The 22348-nt window shown below is 49.5% G+C and overlaps 1 protein-coding gene across 2 annotated transcripts in view; it reads left to right on the top strand.

Annotated features, from left to right (window-relative positions):
• Positions 1-4481: 4481 nt before the first annotated feature.
• Positions 4482-22348, top strand: part of LOC126570517 (uncharacterized) — a 41009-nt gene continuing 23142 nt past the window's right edge. Inside the window, exon 1 of one of the 2 annotated variants that reach the window (XM_050228316.1) lies at positions 4482-4604. In XM_050228316.1, coding sequence (XP_050084273.1) covers positions 4482-4604 — 123 coding nt within the window. Of the gene's footprint in view, positions 4605-16707; positions 16826-22348 lie in introns of those variants that run through there. The other variant, XM_050228317.1, reaches the window with a different exon arrangement.

Here is a 22348-nt window from a genome sequence, read left to right as displayed (position 1 = left end):
TCGTGGACACGCGTCACTGGAGGAAACATTGTTACCAAGCGCACATGTCAAGCGCAGCCCATCGCGAATTGATACAGTTTGATCGCTTTGATAGATTTTTCATTCACTTTGCGGTTAGCGAGCAGCAGGAGTACTGGCCTGTGAGGGCGATGCGAATGGCAACCATCATGTACGAGTGACAAGTGATTATTGCTTCCGATCGCACGCCCGAACCACAAACAATCGATTCAGTCCATCGGAGCGGATTGCACAGCACAAAAATGCATAATTGATTGGCGTTTCAAACAGACGATTATGCGATTCCTGTGCGTGTTTATGTGCTCAATGTAAGTTTTGCAATGTGTTTGTGCAATTACGAATGTTTGTGATGATTTGGGAACCGAGGAAATCAATTAATTGTCCAGGCAATACGCATCTGTACTCATTAGAGGCGATGTGTAGTGTGAGGTGGAAAATCGGAATCATCTCGAGTGCACTCTGTTTTAAATGTTTCAATCAGCAGCGGGAGTGAACCAGCGTTTGGTTAATTAACCAAACCAGCAGCCCATTTGTGTCGTGTTTGCGAGAAATTAAAATGGAATTACATTCAAATGAGTACAAAATGAAAACCATGGTCAACAGAATTTATGCGACATTTCGACATTTTTCTGCCCACAGGGAATGGGATTTGGTCGGTGCAAAAAAGGGAAAATTTAATTATAAATAAAAGATCATTGAATCGGAAAATGTGTCCCCTTTATGCATCGCTAATGAATGGCATTTGGCGGTGAACGTAAAAATGGGCGTTAAATTCTCAGAAACACCTTGCCACTTGCCAATTGGTGAAAAAGGTGAAAAAGGAAAGATAAAATACGGCGTCAGGCCCCCTCCCGGCCGGTCCCAAACATCCTCCTAAACCTCCTGACTCCGTCGGTGATCCGTCAGGATGCGTATCGCCTGCGCCATCAATCAACCGATGGGATCAAAATTTGTTTGGGTGAGCGAAAAAAGTAATCTCAATTCGTCCGGAGGGCCGAGTGACCACCACAGGCCAGCCAGCCACCATCCAGATCACCGGACCAGTGGCGACAAAACCCCCGACAAGCAACGCAACCACAACACGCCCCCCCCCCCCCCCTGAGTTATGTGGTTTAGTTTAAAAGAAGTTGAAAAGCGAACGAATCCAAAGGCCGGAAAATGGGAAGAAATATCGAAAAATAACCTCGCCAGCGTTTGACCAAGGAAAGGCCAAATCCATTTGAATGTAAATGAGCCCAGCAGCGGGCTGGTTGGCTCAATTTTTCGCCGATTTACGATTTACGGACGACGGTGGTTGTGGTTGAGCGAAAATGATGAATCGCGTGAGAGAAACCAATGGCCAGCAGGCAAGAAACGCGCTGGTGCTAGAGTGTTGGGTGCTGTTTGTTGGTGCTTGGTGGCTCGATGATGAAAGTCGATTGAAAAGTTAAAATTTGAATAACTGCAGACAAAGAGGCCCAGGACACAGCCCTCCGTTCCGGTGGGTTTTCATTGATTTATTCTATGCTACGCGACAACGGAACTCATTCTACCATAATTTTACGTATAGCGAACAAACAGATCTAATACCTGCTGACTCAGCAGGTCGAGCCCCCGAGTAGACAAAGGCGCGAACCCGTCAAAACAGTTGCTTCGGTTCGCAGATAGCGTCGCAGATAATATTATGCGCACCGCATTCCCGCAATGGACCGATTTGCCGAATGGATAAGCCGATGGTTTGGTGAATAATAATAATAATCATAATTTACCGTACAACGGCGGCCTCGACTGCTCCAAAGAGTCGCAAAATCGCATCACAAGAGACGCTTATCGCGATGGAGACGCATGGTGTTGTACGAAAGACCATGCGTCTCCATCGATTGCGTTGAGCGATTACCGATCTCCAACGGAACTCGGCCTGAAACCACGGACCGTGTCGGGGTAAAACCATATTTACCGCCATGTTTGTGGAATGTTTATGGCCACAAGGTTTCTTCTCTTCGTGCGCTTCGCTATCGGTTAATCCAACCGGCACGATCCGTTTACATTTCTCTTTCTGCTGCTTCCGCAAACACAATCGCCCGGGATGGGCTAAAGGCGCTTGTACGATCAACCGGAAATGTGCATGAACGTAGGAGTCTGTGCGCGTGTGTGCTAAGCCTGTAATGGGTTTATAATTTAACACTTCATTCGCTGTGCAAACATTGTTACTGTGCACCTCGGGGCTCGAAGCCGATGTCGTCTACCGATGTTGCGTCTTTGCCTTCGCCATTCCTTCCAGCACATCGATCGTTTTTCCATCTTCCCACCACGAGGGGGCCTCTCATCACTCCCGTTTTTCGTCACCCGTTTCCGAGGGGCTGCATAAAATATTTCACGCCATGCAAGCACTGTCTTCAGCCGATGGCACGTTTCGCACTCTGACGATTTCGCTGCAGTGCCTCGTGAATGTACTGCTTCTGCTACCAAGGAAAGTGCTTCACACTGTGCAACGCTGTGGTTAAGTCGGTTTCTTCCGGTTCAACCCGGTCTTGTCAGCCGCGGAAAGGCGAATAAAACGAAAGCGATTTCTTATTGGGTTTTCGCTGAAAGCACTAACGCGTTGGTCGCGTTGTCACCGCACCAGTAAGCGAGCGTTCGTGAACGTGTAATGGGTTTCAATTGCTGCACCGCGAAGCGTGACGCTATGTAGACTCTTCACATACGTGCACACATACACTGGGAGTCGTAATCCATGAAGGGAAGTGTATTTTTCTAACCGTCTATCTATCCATCTAGCTAGCTTACAAAGTACACACCGTCGAAGGAGAAGAATGTGTGCGCTCCCAGGCGAAAGTCTTGAGTGTCTTATAGTCGGATATGATCACGAGACGATGCAGCTTGAGTTTGATGGAAGCGCTGTTGAAGTTTTAAAATGGAAATGCAATGGATAACTCCTTATGGAACGGGGTTTTTTTGTATGTTACAATGCACATGAAGCATTTTTTCTACGATTTCAACTCCAATAGAAGCATTCGATGAAGCACATTATGGTCGAAATATGCTGTGCTTGCAATTCCCGACGGTAATGGAATCCTCCGATGTAATAAGATTGAGCTAAAGCCACACAAAGAACCACCTCACAGCGTGGAGGCAACATTAATGAAAGTATCTTGTCGTCAGCCGCTCAGTTCAATGCCTCGAATGGAGGAAGCTGTGACGTCGCATCAAGTCAGATTTGCTGTCGATGCCGTCGACGCAAACACCGTCGACACCTCGTTACAGCGAACGACGATAGCGTTCGTTCTTCCGGTTCACCTACGACCAAGAACTACCATCAATCTTGATATCTGCGATGGAATGCCATCACCATTTTGTTTTTCTTTCCTTTTTTTCATTCTACGGTCCCACGGTTTATTCTTCTTTGCTTGCTTACAAAGCCAGCAGGAGCAGCAGGAGCAGCAGGAGCAGAAAACGTGGTGCTTAGCTTGGTGGTTTTCATTCTGTGCTGCCGGATCGGACGGTTTTTATTGTTGTTCCAGTTGCTAGTGGTTTTCCGCCAAACCTTTCCGGAATTTTCGGATGAATAGCAGTGTGTCCACCAACCAACCAACCGATGATCTGATGCCGATGTCGGTTGGTTCGACAGTTTTCATTTCATCTTCCTTCATTCACCTTCATCGGGCAAGTATGCCAATGAGAATACCGAACGTGCGTAAAACGAAAATAAATAATCCTTACCCCACCCGGGGGGGTGCTCCATTCACTATGCCATTCCTGCGATGGAACCACGGAAAGACAAACCGTCTGCCTTTTATCGTACGACAAAACCAATATTCTGATCCGAACGATGCCGAGCGGTGGGCGCTGATGGATAGCGAACGGATGCTTCGAGTTTGATTTCGTGATTTTTACAAACTTTTCCTCCGTCGATTGTTTGTCTTTCGGATTGGGAATGGAAAATCCGCGAATCAGTGGCTGGGAATTGGATTGTTTCGTGTGCTTTGTGATTGTATTCGATCCGGGCCGGTGCTTATGTTGAAGTTTATGTTGAATGAAATAATCCAACAGTTTGCAAGCATTTAACTCTTTTGTTGTTCTTCTATCCACTTTCTGCTTTAGGTTTACGGAATTGCTGCCAAGAGATGTGGATACCTTTAAGTGAATAAAGTGAAAATGTGAATTAATTGTATTACTTCCAGAATTTAAAAGATCGACAACACGTTCTTAGAAGTGTTTGAAAAATAAAAAATAAATTCTGTGAGATCTTGTTAGCGAATTTCTCCAGAAAAAAGTGTATGTAAATGTCAGTGAAAAGAAGCTAAAAAAAGTTGTTCAAAAATCTAGTGCCACCGTCGTGCTATGCTTGACGATTACCGGTGCTAGGCCACCTCGTTCGCATAGTGTCAGTCATCAGATACATGTAGAAGTGACGGGCAAGGAGCCACGAAACACTTCGTACCTTCCTTCCTGAATCAGTCGTTAAACGCCCCTTCGCGAACACAATGCTGCAGGTAACGGCGGATAGGTTCGGACGTCGGAGTAGCTCCATCGGGTGCCGGTCGCTTGTCGGCCGGCGAACGTCGATGTACATCAACCAAACGCAGCACGATCGGGATCCCTTCAAGGTGAGTGGTGCAACCATGGTTCTATGCAAAACAGTTTCATTTTTTTTTTTTTTTAGAACAACCATTTATTAACCTAAACGGTCTCCGGCCCTCTGCCACACCAACGGCAATCCGTTCCTTTTCAGGCTAATCCGCTGGTGCAGCCGGCCCTCCCACTCACTCCCACCACTGAACTCTTCGCACTGCTCCTCTCAGAGCGGGCGAGAGCCCATTACGCCGCGTTAGCGACAGGAACCGGGCGTCCTATCGCTTCCCTTGGCTGTTGTTGCAGGAGCCGACGCCGAAATCGCCTCTCCACTGCGAGGATCGCTGCTTCTTCGTCGACAGCTCGTCGACAGCGCTCGACCTCCTCCAAGTTCCCCGATGTCAGGGCTGCGCGGAGCTCGTCCTGTGCTCGTCGTAGGCGGAGTCGTGCCTCCACCACTTGCCGTTTCGTCGGATCAGCCTCTATCGTCCTGGCTGCTCTCCGATCCCGTGCTCGTGCGTTGCGCTGCTGCCGTTGCAGGGCGACGCGCTGCCCTGCCTCCGATGAAGATGAGAGCTGACGTCTCTCTGCTCGTCGTCGACGCTGTGCCGCGTTGTACCGTAAACGGCGCGTTTCGATGATTGCGGCCGCTAGGGCGGGAGCTGCCGCTGCCTCAAGTCGTGCTACTCTGGCCTGCTCCTCGGCCCATTCACGTTGCAGTTGAGAGGTGATGTCCCGGGCGGCTCGACTCACGTTGTCCCATTCGTGTGTCCCCTGGAGCATGTGCTCCAAAAGCGCTTCCGGCGTCAGAATCGTGCCTCCCTCCGTCAGGCATTGATCCCGAACAGCGCTGAACCGAGGACATTCGAACAACACATGTTCCGGGGTCTCTGGCACTCCGTGACAGTTGGTGCAGTCTGGGGACCGAGTAAACCCTCTGCCGTGCAGATATTCACGGAAGAAGCCGTGGCCGGAAAGAATCTGCGACAGGTGAAAGTTTACTTGTCCATGGTTCCTGTTGAACCACCGCTCCACATCCGGGATAACGCGACGAATCCACCGACTGTGAAGGCTCGCCGTCCTGTCGTCCTTCTCCTTGTCCCATTCCTGTTGCCAGGCCTGGAACGTTGCGGCGCGCTCGCGCTTCCTGATTGTCAGAGCGCAGGCCTGGTGTTCGCGGGTGGCCCTGTAGCAGCGGGCATCTTCGTTCAGACGTAGGCATATTGGGACAAGCCTAGCCAGGAGTACCGCCGACCAGTAACTAGCGGTGCGGAAGGTGCTGGCGACGCCTTTCGCCATTTCGCGTTGCACTCGTTGCAGGATGCGCCGGTTACATTGCAGATTCGTCGCTTGCTCTGCCCATATGGGGGCAGCGTAGCACAGTGTCGAGTCGATGACGCTGGCTATGATCTTCCGGGACTGGCTCGACGGTCCGCCGTGGTTCCGCATGGCATACCGGAGAGCCTGGACCTGCTTCATTGCCTTCTCCGCTATGAACTGAACGTGTGGCCCCCACTGGAGGCGCTCTTGCAGCATCACGCCCAAGTATCGGATGCTTCTCGATACGCTGAGTGCCTGTCCATCCATCTCGTAAGCCGTGACCCTGTCTTTCCTCATCGACGTGAAGACTAGGGTCTCCGTCTTCTCTGTAGCCAGCTTCAAGTCGTGAGCAATCATCCATCCCCGCACCGCATCGACTGCCTCTGTTGCTAGCTCAATCGCCAGTGCTGGTGTTGTTGCGAGAGCCGTGATTATGACGTCGTCTGCGTATGCGTAGATGCTGCAGTCCGGTGGAAGCTGGACGGCCAGCACACTGTCGTACAAGATGTTCCACAGGGTTGGCCCGAGAATCGACCCTTGTGGAACTCCAGCTGTGACCGCTCTCGACAGAATCCCCTGAGATGTCTGGTACTGCAGTATTCTGCCCCGGAAGTACTGGCCGATTATTCGCAGCAGGGGCTCTGGAACGGCCATACGGTTGAGGGCTTGGCCGATCCGCGTCCAGCTCGCGGAGTTAAAGGCGTTGCGAACGTCAAGTGCAACGACAGCACAACATCGCTTGTTTCGCCCATTGCTTACGCCGAAAGATAGAGCGTGCTTAGCATGATCCAGGACTGCCTCTATCGCACTGATCGTCGATCTCCCCTTCCGGAAGCCAAATTGCCTGGTCGAGAGTCGCGCGCCGTCCGTTGCGTGCTCAACGTAGTCATTGAGTCGACTCAGCAAGACTCGCTCGAATACCTTGCCGACGGTATTCAGCAGGCAGAGCGGCCGGTAGGAGGACGCACTTCCGGGTTGCTTACCCGGCTTGGGAAGGAGAACCAAGCGCTGCACCTTCCATTCTGTCGGGAACTCGCAGTTGTTCAGCAGTTCCTGGAACAGTTGGCGGTAGACTGCCGGATACTTCGCCATAGATGTTGCTACGGCCACGTTCGGTATCCCGTCGGGTCCTGGAGCTTTCTTGGTGGCCAGCCGGGCCGCAATGTCCAGAAGCTCGCTGTCAGTCACTTCTCGGAGAGATTGCGCATTGTGGCTGAGGGTTCTAGCAGGCCACTCCATGGGATCGTGGTGGGGGAACAGCACACTGATTATCTGCAACAGGACCACCGGGTCCATTTCCTGTGGTGTTCGTCCGCCACGCATCCACCCCATTGCCAGCTGGAACGCATTCCCCCACGGGTTGTCATCAAGAGAGATGGCAAGCTCCGCGATTTTCGATCTCTTGCTGGCGCGGATCGCTTTGGTTAGTGCGCGCTTCGCCGCGCGGTAGATCTCTGCCCTGGTAGCTCTAGTGTCCGGGTTCCTTGCTTTATGGAGCATCTTTCGGGCTTTTCGGCAGTCTTTCCGCAGTGCTCGGATTTCCTCGGTCCACCAGTAAACTGATTTTGTGGCAGGGTTTCCACTAGCACGCGGCATAGAGAGATCGCATGCCTTGACCAGCAGGCGAGTGATGTCCGCCAACTCTGTTGCCTCCGTGAAGCGGACAAAACAGTTTCATCATAAACCTCCTTCGCCCCCCCTTAAAAGAGCCTCAAAAACTTTACTTCCCCGAAACAAAATAAAAACGAAAGAAACAAAAACCTAACGAGCATAATAAAAACGAAACAACCTGCCCGCGAACCTGACGACACGAATGGTACTCGATGGTGTCGATGAGGTGAAAGAGTGGTGCAAGAATACCAAAAAAGGGCCAGTAAAAAATTCATAAATCTCACCGTCAGATAACGCCGTCAGCGTGGCCGGGAAAACGTGGGAACGTCGATGACATTGGCGGGGCTGATTGATGGATGACGGTCGCTGCTGTCAGATTTTGGCAAGGCATGGCATAAAGATGTTAACCGAGCTGGTGCTCTTCCCTCTAGTTTTCTGTTTTCTGTCTCTCTCTGTCCATTTCTTGGGCTTCATCGAGTTCTTTTCCTTATTCTTCGATCGAAGTGATGATTTAATCACTCAATGATCACGTCAACTAAGATGACGATGGTGAAGCGCCGGCCAGCCTGAAGTGGACTGTAGTTTTAGACTCGCTTTAAAGCAGCTTTCGTGCGCTTTCTTTATGGCTAGATGAGCACGAGTCGTAAGGCACGCCATTCAAGATGGTAATGATGTTGATAAGTGTCGCGATAGAGCTGACGCTCCGACACCGAATGGTGCTGATTAAAAGAATGATTAATGAGTTTACGATCGAAGAGCAGGTGGGAAGGGCGCCCGATGGAAGGTCGTGATTTATAAAATGAATCTCCCCGTGGTCCCAAAAATCAATCAGACTCTTCAGACTGTGATAAGGGTGCATTATGAGATTTACCAGCAATTAGTGATTCTCGGGAGCATCAAAGAGTGGCTTCGAATTAGATTTCGAATTCCCTGTGCGGAGGATTTTAAAACCTAAGACAATAGTAGGAAGGGGATTTCCGAAAAATGACTGAGAGCCTTCTATTGTGAGCCAGTGCTCCTCTGTTTAATCCTCCAATACGAAACGCCACAAACGAACAAGCTTTTCCTGTTCGCATCCACATCCCAGGACCAATCATCACCTTCACCACCGAGCCCGAGTTCGGTTTTGCGATCCCCTGGCGTCCAAAAGAAAACAGCAAACGGAAAGAACGGAGCAGAAATCCTAGACAATCCAATAATCTCCCAACCACAGTCGGAATGGGAGCCCATCAAGTGCAAAATTGGTACATTAACTAATCCTTGCAGCCAATGACTCGGCTGCGTTCGGAGATTATCGTTTTCCGCTTCGAATGGTTGTCAACGATTGATGGGACCAGGGTGCCCCCCGGGTGGATGCCGATGTAGCCGAACCTTTCGCACCTCTTCTCTTTCGTCTTTCTATTATTCTGCCTTCCCGCTCACACCACAAAATGGACCATCGAACACGAATTGATTACACATACACCAGAGCACATCGCATGTACGGCTACTGATTTGGATCCATCGGAACGGATCATAGACCATGAAGGTTTCGCGGCCAAGGAGCCCCCAGGCCGAGTGGAGGGGAAAATGAAGAAAAATGGTCGACCGTTTTTGCTGGCAAAGGGTGAAACTCGATCCCGCAGCACCCAAGGAGCATGTCCCCCCGGGGGTGGTGGAGTCCGGGAGTGCAATGATTGAAATATTGCAATCCATAATCAATCCTGCTGACCGTACGGCGAAGGCGAAGGTCACTCTTCGATCAAGCGAAGCAACCGGAAGAAGCAAACGAAGAGGGCTACAGCAACCGGAAATGATTCGATTGGCAGTGGCGATGGTGATGGTGGCGGACTTTTCTCATTTAACCGGATCGCCCGTAGCCAACCACCACCCATTGCCAGCCAGCGGCAAGATTTATGTAATTTCATTTATCTTGCTACCGCAGAGACTGCACGCTAGTGTCCTAGCACCGTTCCTAGATCCGGTCCGGATCCGGATGGTCTTGTGGGTGCAAATTTGTGGTTGTTGAGCGTCTTCGCCAGGGATTCGTCCGAATGTTCGTCCCGTTTCGCGTGGACCTTTTTTGTTGATGAATTCTTGAGGTGGTGATCCGCAAATTAATACTTTTCACTCGCTCTCTCCCTATCTTTCTCTCGCTATTTAAAATGCAAATTGGACGAAGGATTGACGGCAAAGGTATCGGCACAACAATGGCCTCGAGCTGTGGCTCGATGAAATCCTTAAAAGATGGTGAATAATGAATTCGAGATTTATCTAATTACACCCCCAGCTTCCTTCAGCAAGTTTCGTTGTTCCTCGTGAAGCTTCTTTCGTTATGAAAAATGGAAAGCCCCAAAAGCCTTTCGCCACCATCGCTTGTTGATGAGTTTTCAATCTTTTTGATACGCCCGCGGGAACGCGGCTATCGATGAATCGATGCAACAAGCGAGGGGACTCGCTCAACTGTAATTTATGGTCCCTTTTGTGCCTTTTGGTGCTTTACAATCGTGATGAAGTGAAATTGAAATCGAAAATGGTTTGTTCATTCACTTGGCCCAGCTATTCATCAAACTCGAGCGCACCGTGCCCGGATGCTGATTCGTGCTGATTGCGTTTTGCCCGGAAAAGTTAAGCCATCGTGGCGAGACGAAGCGACAGGGCCCTGCGTGACATTTCACGAAACAATCTCCATTTCAATGGGCCACCGCAAAAAAAAACCGCGCTTGGCGGAAAAACCGCGTGAAAAGCCACATCATAATGTATTCCAAGACCGTGATCATCGCGAAGACGAAGGGAAGAATGGTAGGATCTGCTTCGCGTTTTGTTTGTGTCCGCGAACTGAGCGCTGAATGATGCGGGCTCGAAGAGACACAGCTGGTTGGTCTTTCGGTTCTGGTCTTTGCCTTGGCTTTGGCTTTGACTTTTCTTTTCCACACCGGAAAGTTGTGCCCACGTTTTTCTATGCTACAGAGGGAAAAAGAGAGAGAAGAAGGAAACGAAAGACAGAAAGCACATTTCTGGCCACGTGTTTTTTGCTTTCTCTATTCAGCGTGCTGGTGCTCTGGTGCCGAGCCAGCAAGACGAATTACTTTTTATTTAGTAACTTCCGGTGCGTTTGTTGTTAGCACAAAATGTCAAACCAACCAGCGCTACAAGACCGTAACAAGGGTGTTGCGGGGCCATAACTCAGTGGTCTGGGAGAGGAAAGGAGAATCCGGCTCACAGGATTGCCACCTGCCACAAAGTTGCACCACAAGGCGACACCGCCTGCCAGAGCCCATGCCGAATGATGTCTCAACAAATTGGACACAGATTGAGGGAACTTTCTCCGCCGGGCCGAAAATGTTTTACGACTTACGCCGGGCCTTCTCTATCGCCGGGCGGACGACGACTGTTTGAACGACGACGCACTTGGCGCGTAGCAATTAAATTCTCAAAAATTTGATAAAAAAAAAGGGCGAGCAACGGGTGTTGAGAATTCGTGAGGATCCTCGCAAGGCGCACCAACTCGATCATTAGTGTTTGCGTTAAGAGCACTCAAGAGAGGGCTCGTCTCGTCGTCCGGGCATTGCGTCCTTGGGTCTTTGGAGTCCAGCGTTGAACCTTTCGATCTGCTTCAAAGTAAGTTTTGTGCCCCTACTGTGCTGGCCTTTTTACTGTTGAAATGCTTCCGGGCCAGAAGTCGGTTTGCCGGTTGTGTCTTTCAGGAGCACAACAAGCAGCAAGTTCCAAAGTTTCGACTGAATGAGATGGGCCGGTTCGAGTGGGGGCCTACCAATGACCTACAATTCAATTCCCTTCCCTTCCTCTTTCACCAACATCACATCCGGCTCGGCTCCGGAGTACGGAGTTCTTTGTGAAATACTGTGTGTGGGCCTTGAGGATGTCCTTCCGTCCATCCGTAAAGCTACCTTACCAGGAAGACGAACCGGATGGTCGCAAAAGGTGTCGACAAGGCGTTGTGAAGTCGCAGTTTTGTGCGCTCCAATGGGCTAGACCTAGACGGTCCTAGGCTTTGGTTCGGTCTGCTCCAATCGGACACCAGTGGCCAGGTCAAGTTCGATGATAAAATAAATTGAATGAGGAATCCCATCGTCATCGACCCGGACCCAAAGCGGACCCGCCTGGATCGCCTTCACAAGCAGTTGGGAGCATTTCAAGGAGGTAAAGCCTAACCAATGGACGAGCTGGAAGAGGAGCTGCAGGAAGAGGAGTTTCTTTGTTTGGTTTTTGGGATCCGGTCAAGGGGAATGGGAGGGCCGTACGTGATGGACGGATGGACACGAATGCGAGCCTCTGGTGTCTATTGGCTGCGTATGTGTGGGTGAGTGTCGTAAAAGTTCGATTCCATGCTCGAAGGCTACAAACTGCTATCGATACCACATTTTAAGCAGGCCTGGCCGAATCGTTGTTTTACATCGACAGTGACAACGACCCCCTGCCGACTGTGGAAGCGATTCCTCGCTGTTGCTGTGTGTGCTTGTGTGTGTTTAGTACTCAAGATTTAATATTTTATATCTTCCCGGAGCAATCAATGTGACCCGTACGCGGACACATGGCATGTCACTCATGTTTATGTTTACGAGCAGTCTCCTATCTCCTCTATGCGCATTGAAGTGCCTCGAACGGTCACGATCCGAATGGAGGTAAGCATCGTCTTCCTCCTCTTCCTCCTCTTCCTCCCCCTCCTTACGTCTGTGATTAACAAAACGAAACGGACATCATTCAATTGCCCACAGCAGCACCAAGTTTGGTTTGGCAGTGACAGGACCGATTTTGTCACCTTCTTGTCGGTCGGACATGTTTTTATGGGCAATGTTACTGGCGTCTTGAAGAGGTCTTCTTCTGCTTCAGCTGCTTCTTGTGGTGGTGCTGTTGGATGTGATGCTCAACATGATGTACCATTAAATAAACAAGCAAGGGATGGACGTTACTCCATGAGTGATGGCCGAGTACCGATAGCAGCACGAGCCGAATCCGCTTTCTGCTGAAGCAAGCCATTTTGGCCGGCATCCCGGCCCCACCGAGACTGCTTGAGTGAATGGCCCCGAGGAATCGGTCTCAAGTGCGCTCGCTTGTTGGTTATTAGAGGGCTTTAATTCAATCTTTTTTGTGTGGCTTCCACTCTAGATTGCTGATAATCGGATCGCCTAAAGTATCACTTGGTGGTGATTAAGCAGCTTCCTAAGCAGCGTGGCGAGCTAAGCGAGAACCTTAAAGAGCGATATGCTGTTACGATCCTTTTTTGTTCATGTTACTAATTTCAGTTGTCTAATTCCCGGTCCCGGTGATAAAATCTCGTGATAGCTTCATTTCTTTCGCTTATGATTGATGCTGTTTAACGATCCCATGATAACGCTCCACGGTGCTTCGCTCTACCGAGTAGATGACGCAAAACCCACCGCCAGCAACCCATTCGTAAACTGTCATTCTCTTAATGATGTTCCTGCTGGAGGAAAACTTTGCATTTCATCGTCGTAAAACCATCGCAGCGTAAAGAAAGTCGTTTGTCGGGCTGCTGCTGCGCGCACATTTCGATTACTATCTGGCACGTGATGGGAATTGCTAACGGAGCAAACTTTCTACAAACTAGCTTCCAACAGTTACGCTTGTAATGCATTCTACAACGAGCGACGGACATGAACTACGCTTTTGATTTGCCAAAGTGTGTTCTGCGTATGAGTTTCGCTCACTTCGAGTAAATACGTAAACCAATCGCCAATAACAACGGACCGAGCGAACAAAATGCACCAGCGTGCACTGAACAATATACGAGAAACTCGTTGCAGAAACCTCCCGTTCAGAAGCCCTAAGTTAACAAACAATTGTTTCTCTTCACACTTTTCGATTTACTAGCCGTTGTGCTTCGGTAACGTTTACCGTAACCGGTTTCTGCTATTGGTTTTCTGGGGGAAAAACTTTCGGCATCCCCTCAAAACCGTTCGTAGTTCTGTTTTCTCGAAGCCACCCACAATGGCATCCCGCTACGATACGCTAGAGCTGGCAGAAGGACCCGGAATCGAACCACAAACAGCCGCCGCACATCCGGCCAGCGGATGTAATAAAGTTTACCGACGAAGGTTTCCCGGGCATCTCGAAGTGAAGACTCGAAGTTTGAACAAAACTGGAGAGAAAATAATGTTCCCTATCGGCTGCAAAACAAGGGTCACATGGTACGGGTGTCGCAATGTTAAAACTTTGATCATAAACATCTTTCACAGGTTTTTCACCGGCAAGCAACGAGCCTTGGGAAGCCGAACTATGCAAGCAACCAAAAGCATTTCCTGCGAGAAGAACTAGAAGTTGGTTCGAGTTCGATTTACCTAGGCTTGTGCGACAGGTTGACAGGCAATGCCACAGCGGGAAAGAGTGAGAGAGAATTGCGATCGTTTGATTAGGTTTGGAGTTCAATCGAAATTGCTTTTTCTGCTTCGATCGCTCTAGCGCGATAGAGGAGTAGTTTCCTCGTGGCAAAACATCATCTCCACGAAGTGATTTATGTGCATTTTCAAGATGCGAGCATCGTTCCCGGGGGCCTGTATCTCAGTTACAGCCTTTTACTGCCCTATTTCCTCAGTACCAGAATGCCACAATTTATGTTTCGAGTCATAGCATAAAGATAAGAATGGTTGGAATCATCGTTTCGGCATTGAGTTATCATTCTTGCTCTTGCTACCTGCTCATAGCTCATGCCAGTCGTACGAAAAGGCTACAAAACTCCGGCGACCGGCACCGGATGAATGATATCCCTGGATCGTGGCGTAAGAAGCGGAAGCCGTCGCTTACAACCACCACGGTTCGAGTTACCACGTTCTCTGCCACGTGTTTTTGCAACGCCAGGAAGCAGATGCCCGGGAAGATGAAAACAGATAGAAGCCAAAGCAGCAGGCAGCAGCAACTAGCAGAAACTATGTGACAGGAGAATGAAAAAAAAAAAACACCAAGGCCATAACCAGCGGGACCAGATGCCGAAAACCAGGAGAATCAAACCCCCATCAGCAGGAAGCGGAAACATAATTCGTCTCCTCAATATAGAAAGGTGAAACCTTCGAGAAATGATAAATAGCCGGTCGTAACGAAAGCTCCCCCGTTGAACGGGCACGTGATCCTTGCGATTGTGTCCCCACGATTGGCGGGGCAGGGCGGGAGTCAAAAGTGGTCATGAGAACAGACGGAAGGCTTCAGGTTACCGCCCGGCACCGAGGCAGGCAGACAGGTTTGCTAAGAAGGAGGCTCCAAAGCTGGGGCCCAAAATTAATGATAAATCGATGACCTTTCGTGGAGAGAATCCACAATCCGACCACCGCTCACAGCCAGTGGCGGATGCTTCCGCTGATTTTTTTCCCCGCAACGGACAGAACAGAGCTGCACGAAAATTGATTCCACTTCAAGGACTTCCCCACCGGTGGTTGCGGGGAGGTTTCTTGATTCCTGCTATTCTTATGCGCCTCCCTCAGCTACTGCCTATAAAGATCACACAATTTTGTCATAATCATGTTTATTGTCATAGCCCCACTCCCTTCCCCGGGTACCATGGTGCTATGAAAACAGGAAGCGGAAGCAAATACAAATTATGGATTTCCATCCGGTAAATGCTCGGCACTGTCCCTGGCCAGCCCTCGGTACACTGCGCTAAGGGAGAGCGTTGGAGGGCTGGTCATGAAATGTTTACGGACCACATAAAACCCCCTGATGCCCCTCTTTGTGAAGCGCCAGGCCGAAAAAAAAGGTCACCACAATACCCCTCCGTATTGTCGTTCCCGTCGGTCATAGTCCGGGCGAGAAACGGTGGGAGAGATTCATTTTGGGCCAGTAAAAGGGTTTCGCTGTCCGGCGGCGATGTAACGTTAAATATGTTTGATCCCTAAACTGCAATAGCCTGGAGCTGCCGCTTCACCTGGCCTGGTTAGAGCGTTCGTTCACTTCGTTTACTTAATCAACGACGAACGCTAGGACGATGGAAAAGGATGAACCTTCTAGTCCAACGTTTGATTGAGGGAAATTGATCGGAACGAGTTTAATTTTCAATTGATCGACCCAAGCTGGCCCCTTTGTAGTGATGGAATGGAATGTTTATCATCTCTTGCTCGAGATAAAAGTGCTTATCTGTCCGGTGAATAGCATCATCATCGATTAATGATGCCGTTAGCCTACCGTACGTGCGATGCGTTCTTTCCAAAGCAGTCCAATACACTTTTTACTGCCCAGCGATTGGCGATTATGATGGTGTAGCGCGTAATAGTTGACGCTACAATAAAATAACCATTATCACCACCTCGTCCGACTACCACATGCCACTCGAACACAACCATTCGCACCATCGAAACGGACCAATATCCGTTTGGCTTTGTTGTCCGGCACGATGTCCTTTGGAGACAGCAATAGATAGGAGGGGGCCGGGATGCTGTGGGCAAAAGTGAATGAACTCTAACTGCTTTATATATAGAGAGAGAGAAAGAGAGCGACCGTAGCGAACGAACGTAACAACAACACAACGCAGAAAACACGCGAGCTCGTTGCGAGCTTTCGCTTTAGCGTCAGAAAGCTCCGTCAGGACCGCGGAAGGAGGGGAATTTAGTCGACGAATCGAAGCAGCTGAGTGGGACTCAGAAAGCTCCCCAAAAATGGCGCCATTTTCGTTGATCGATTCTATTTCGCTCCCGGTTTTCCACAAGCTCTTTTTTCTCTCTTCCTTTCTCTCTCTTTGTGGAAAACTCCGGTTACTACTCTCTCTGAGTACCGGATGAGGGTGGAAAGTGAGTGTCCGGCACGCCAGCTGATGATTATGGAGCCGGAGCTTGCTCATCACCGTCATCATCATTCCTCAAGTGTTCGTCCTGTTTCGATCTGCAGCATTCTGACGGGATCGTGCTCACACTCTGTCTCTCTCGCTCTCTCTCTCTCTCTCTCTCTCTCTCTCTCTCCTTGAAACACAAACACCCTGGCACAAGGACGTGGCGTGCACTCAGCCTCCAGCCATAGGCTGCCCGAACACGCGCGCCACTTCCGTTCATGTGAAGTTGTGGCCGAGCCGAAGCGCTTTGGCTTCTGGAGTTCGCACGGCCTACTGTGACTCAGTGGCATTCAGACAGCGAGTCGGCAGTTAATTTCAACGTCTCGGGCGATGCTGAGCTGTGCTGAGCTCAAATCGGAAGCCAACTCGTAGTGCCACGCACGCAAACGTTCCTTTTACCGAGGAAGAAGAGCGTCCTGAGCCATGCCATGAAATACTCGTTATAGTGATTTGTGTTGTGGTGCGACCAACGGATGCGTATTGCAGACCGTTGTGAAGGAAGGAAGGAAGAAGGTCTCAATGACTCAATGTGAAACGATTTGCGATTAAGAGGTGAGCTGTGGCAGTGTTTCTAGCGTGAGGTGCACGATTGAATTGGATCCGTGGTTAGCGGTGTTTGATGTGCGAGCCCCAAAGGAAATGAAGCCAAACGGAAAGTGCACTTTGTGAATTGAAATTTAATCTCAAACAATATCATGAGAAAATGATCAAATTAAAGTACCAAAGTAGAGTTAATCTGTGATTCCTATTATGTATTCGTGTTATTTGATCGATGATCCTGTTCAGGACGAAAGTGAAAACCATCCGTAACGGAAACAAACATCTGCACCAAGCTTCTTCTTGAAAACCTTCTTGGAAAAATATAATTCTGATCTAAGGGTCTACAGGGGAAGCAAATGTTTTCGGTATAAAAGAACGATAAAGAACGGTTCGGTCTGCAAACGACAAAGAACCTTCTGGAGTGGAACTGTGGTTTGCGGTCACTCTGCGTGATTCGCGTGGTCCCATTGATTGTAGGATGGCGAGTACAAGCCATCGAAGGAAGTGAATGAATCCGTCGAACATGAATTCTATGACTCTTCGTCCTCCTTCTCCTCCTTGAAAGAAGCGATGGATTGCAGTGATGTGATGGAATGGTACCGACGATGCCGGACATTCGCCGTGTCAATGCTCTAATTAGGAAGCCTTCACACCAGTCAAAGTGTGGTCCAAACAGAAGGAACGAATCTTTGCTTCCGCTTTGCACCAACACCGACATTAAGTGTGATAAAGCGCGCAAGAGAGAGAGAGAGAGATGATGGCGTTTCCATCATTATGCTCGGTCGTTATAATTATTCGCTCCCCACCCATTCAGCCACCCCACAAAAACCAACCACCGTAAACAGAACCCCAAAAACGAAACCCATTAACGATCACGCAGAGCGTGTACGATAATTGGAAGGGCGAGTAATGGTTCCGGAATGATGAGGACTTCTTCGGGTTCTTGGGTTCTGCTCTGTTCCCGCGAGCCTGCGTTTACTAATTAATGACCCGATTTCGTAGCAATCTCTTAAAAAGCGGACGAACAGAACTTATCATAAACTCCCTCGACACCGCAAAACGAAGTGCTTCTCTTTTGCAACATCAACGGAATTGCGGATTTAGATCAACCAAAAGGCAGAGGAAGAAACTCTTTAAAAAGATAAAGCTGGGTGTTCTTCCAACCAACTCCCAGAAAATTTAACGACAAACATCTTACCAAAAAAACCACGCGCTAAGACAAGCGTCGAAACAACAAAATACAATGCCACCGAACTGCCAAGTGGAGCTCTCGCTCGCCTCCCCTTTTGTGACTTGTCATGCTTGATGCGATTCGACAGCGACGGGAGCTAAAAAAGAAAATTTGGTCCCTTTTTCCCCATCCATCCTATCACCTCTGTCTAACTGGGCTGTCAGTCAGATTGTGAGAGATTGACTTTTTACCTCGGCTCGAACAAAAAAAAAAAACTGTCGATACCGATCGCGGTTACCTCAGTTCTTATTTATTTCACTTTCTGCGACACGTGCGGCCTCGGTTTACTAGCTGGCGGAGTAGCGTGGGATGTACGAAGACTCACCTTGCGTTAACCGGACGAAAAAAAAACATGAATTGAACGATCGAACGTTCGACAAATCTATCGGGGCATCGCTTTGTGTGTTTGGTGCTCCACGAGCGTATCGAAGAGCGTACTGCACAACAAACGCTACAACCTGTGCTACGTATATTGCGAGTCGCCTGCGGCTGGCCGGTCATTTTCGCGGGAATTCTCCGTCAAAGGCACGGGCAGCGTGTCCCCTGAGCCACGCGTGATTGATTGCAATACCATGGCAAGTGAATGTAACGGAAGGAAATGGTTGAAAGGAGTGATTGTACGATTTGCTTTGATGCCAACCATTCACCAATTCGAATTGGAATTAGACCGAAGGAAAGTCCTTTACCGCAGCTCTTCCTTGGCATTGAAGTTTTCGGATGCAGAATCAGATTTCACAATCACTTCCAGCACGTTGTGTGTTCACGTGTTCGATTCAATTTGCGGAGGGAAAGGAGGACGAGAAGTGGCCGATAACCTTGGTCGATGACGTTGATGTAGCATCTCAATCATCATCAACACTGTCAGCATGAGCATTTAAAGCTGGCAGGCTGGCTGGTCATCAAAAATCCGTTTTCTATTTGCTTTAAACAACAATCTGTTCCCCGTGCTCGTTGCGAAAAAGGGGAAGGATTGGGATGGGGACGGCCCAATCACTCGCTCGCTTGTGGGCCTTCGGGCCATTTCCGCTTCGCCCAAGCTCAATCCATCCAGCGCAACTTTGCGATTTTATAACAGAAGAAGAAAAGGGTTTCTATCACGGGAAAAGCACCCCCCCCCCCCCCCCCCGGAGGCATTCGTGAAGGATCATGTTCCACAGGACGGCATCGAAGGAAGAAAGGAACGCAGGAAGAGTCGGGGCCATGTAAACAAGGTTGTAGGATGGCGTGAAGGCGGAACCACGGGTCGTGAATTAACTTCATTCCGCTTCGTCGAGCCACTGATGCTGCTACTGGTTGGTGTTGCTGTTGATCCGTTTTGCCGGCACTTTCTTTGCCGCATGCGTCTTCTGTCTGGACCTGCGTCTGCCGGGAAGGGAAGCTGCGTAGCCCCCCCAAAAAAAAGCCCACGAAAGTCTGATTCACGTGGCATGGGGCGGCCCAAAAAACCCGAAAACCGGTCCAACGCAGGCGGATTTCCTTCGCTTTGCTGGTCACCATGAATGGTGCTTCTGGCAGGGTAGCAAGCGAGAAAGAAAACAAAGAGGCAAACCTCGAAGAAGCATCGAAGCTGAAGGAAAATAAACTCGAATTCGTTACGGCCTTCTTAAGCCCCCCCCCCCCCCCCCCCCCCAAGGGGGGAGTGGAACGAAGTGGTTCCTGGTGGAGCGTTCCGAGAAATACTGCTCAAAAATACTGGCCCTCGAGGGCCGAGGATTATGAAGGATGTTGGAGCGAATCCATCGGTTTCGGTTCCCGGTTTGGACGGTCTGCTTCTCCCAGCGCCCCCGGAGGGAGATTGCGGCATTGCGCTGGACGATTGCTGGTCGATTGTTCATCATATTTTATCGATTTGCCATCGATCGCAGGCAGTAAGTTACTTTGGGCCAGGTTTTCGAAGCAGCTGAACTGCTGGTGGCCAATTGCTTTACAATGATGATTACCCGCTTGCGTCGTGAGCTTTAAGAATGGCGAGCAACCATCTTAAATCACAAAATCGATTACGAGAGTCCTTAATTGGGCCCTGCACGTCGTCTGTCTCGAATGGCCGATCGATGCTTATGCTCGTTAAGGAGCGAAGTTATGCGAAGAAGAATGCTAGAGGAGTGCACCATTGAACACATTCTTTTCGCCTCACAAACACAATCACACAAAGGTCACCACTAGGATGGCTCGTTGACGGCCGAGAGAAAGTCGAGAAATAAAAGACCATGGCACATCGGTGGCGGAGATAATTATTTTCCCAGCCCTCAAACCCTGTACCATCCTGTGGGTTGCGGAATAGAATGGAATGGTAGCCCGGTGCCTCATCATCATCACTTGTCACACCGCATGGTGTCGCGTGCTATGTCCCGAGCCAGTTGAGTGACTGACTGGCGGCCCCTGACGGCAAGCAAACAATGCAATGCCCGGTGACGGTGATTTGACGCATACAATTAAACCTCAACCTACACTTTTCTACAGTCGACCTGCAGCTGCAGAGCGGACTAGACAATGCCCCTGCATCAGGAGCCGCACGGAGGGACCAAGGACTGTTTCTCATTAACAATAGCGAAGGAACGGTAACGATGCGCTGCGCTTTGCTGCACCGGGTGGCTCTTCTCTAGGCTCTGATATTCCAAGGCCCCCGAACCCCGAAGAAAGCTTAACGGTGGGCATAGTAACGGACACATAGCCCATTGTTCCCGTCCACTGTTGGAGCCACTACTGTGCCAGTCTGTCTCCCGATGATGGGCCAGGCACGGCAAGCGGTGGAAATAAGCATCCCATCGCCCTTTGTTAGCCCATCTGGCATGAGGTTGGGTGAATGCAAAAATCTTGAAAAGATCATTAAGCTGCTGCTGCTGCTGTGCACGTGTGTAATCATGCGTACGTGCGGGTGCATGTGTGCTTGTGTTTGTTGACGAGTGCACAGGGAGTAAAGAAAGGCTGTTCGGTTGTTGATATATCCTCGTCCAAATGCACCGTGACTGGCAGCTGAAAAGGACAAGGACTCTCTAATGGCCCAACCGTGCCTAAGTTTAAAATATCGTAACCTTCGTCCTGTTTTCGGTGGCGGTTTGTGGAGCAGTAGACCTTGGAATGGCTAAGAAGCTTGAAGCTTTTAAAAATCGATCCTTACTTTGTAGTCTAGTCAAAAGTTTTGTTTAATTCAAAGACCCATTTGGTTAATTGAAGTTCAACATTTGGAAGCTATAATCTTGTTCCGAAAATTCCTAGAAATTATCGCAATCTGTTCAAGGTCATCACGAATAGGACGAAAACTCTCTGTGTCCCTGCGAGTACCGACAACTTTCAACCGTTGCTTACATTCAATTATCAATGAATTCCGTGAAATACGGCGAGGGTATATTCCCTTCGGAATTTTGGAGGACTTTCCTCAGAACTCACTGTGCACCGTAACCCGTTCGCCCCAGATCGGTGGCCCCCTTAGGATCATACCCTAAAGCAAACCTTATAAGAGGACGGACTTCATTTGTAGTTACTCCTCGGAGCACATGTTCACCGCTTTTGCTTTTCAAGTGAACGACGCAGCGCCATTTCGACGAGAAGATTCCACCCTCCCCTCCCCCCGGGGGGAAACACATTTTCAATTTGAAGTCCCATCCAATGGGAGTGAAAGTTTAAATTATGGTAGAACGTTAACCAACCTCCCTTCACGCACTGCAGTACACCACGCCGATCGCTCGCTCACCTTAGCTGCAATCCGTTTGACTTTGAACCACGGAGCAAGATAAGGGCAGCTAGGTTTCCGCCGCTATTAGCCTTTACCGAAGTGGAGCTACCACAGACAGGGGTGGGCAAACATTTGATTAGGATTCCGTATCCGATGTGTCTTTTTTTTCTTTTTGCTCACCGCTCACATTGGATTCCGGTGCAGGTCGAATGCTCTCTTTAGGTCGATCACGAGGGACTTCAAGGGTCGTAGCTGGTGGGGAAGAACGGTTTTACAATTTCCATTTCGAGCAGCAAATGGAAGTGCTTCGGCCGTGAGCTGCCTCGAGCTATGAAGCCATTTGTGTGATCCTAGATCTAGCGAGAATATTTCGTCTTTGAATGTGCGATTGAAGTTGAAAACTCTTTTGAGGCGACATTGCTTCCAGAGCCTTTAAAGAGGATCGATCTTTTGGATGCGTAATGCACTTTTATGTTGAAATGACAGTTGAATGCAAATCTTTTTCCTGCTTAATACTAATTGTCCATCGTAAATGCTAAACGCTAATTGAAATCATGGTGAAAACAACATCTGCAATCACCACTTACGACGACGCCTTTCTCTGCCAGTGTGTAGAATGCGCATTCTTTTA

Source organism: Anopheles aquasalis, chromosome 2 (genome assembly GCF_943734665.1).
Source record: "Anopheles aquasalis chromosome 2, idAnoAquaMG_Q_19, whole genome shotgun sequence".
NCBI classification, from domain to species: Eukaryota; Metazoa; Arthropoda; class Insecta; order Diptera; family Culicidae; genus Anopheles; species Anopheles aquasalis.
This window is presented reverse-complemented; position numbering and strand designations above follow the sequence as displayed.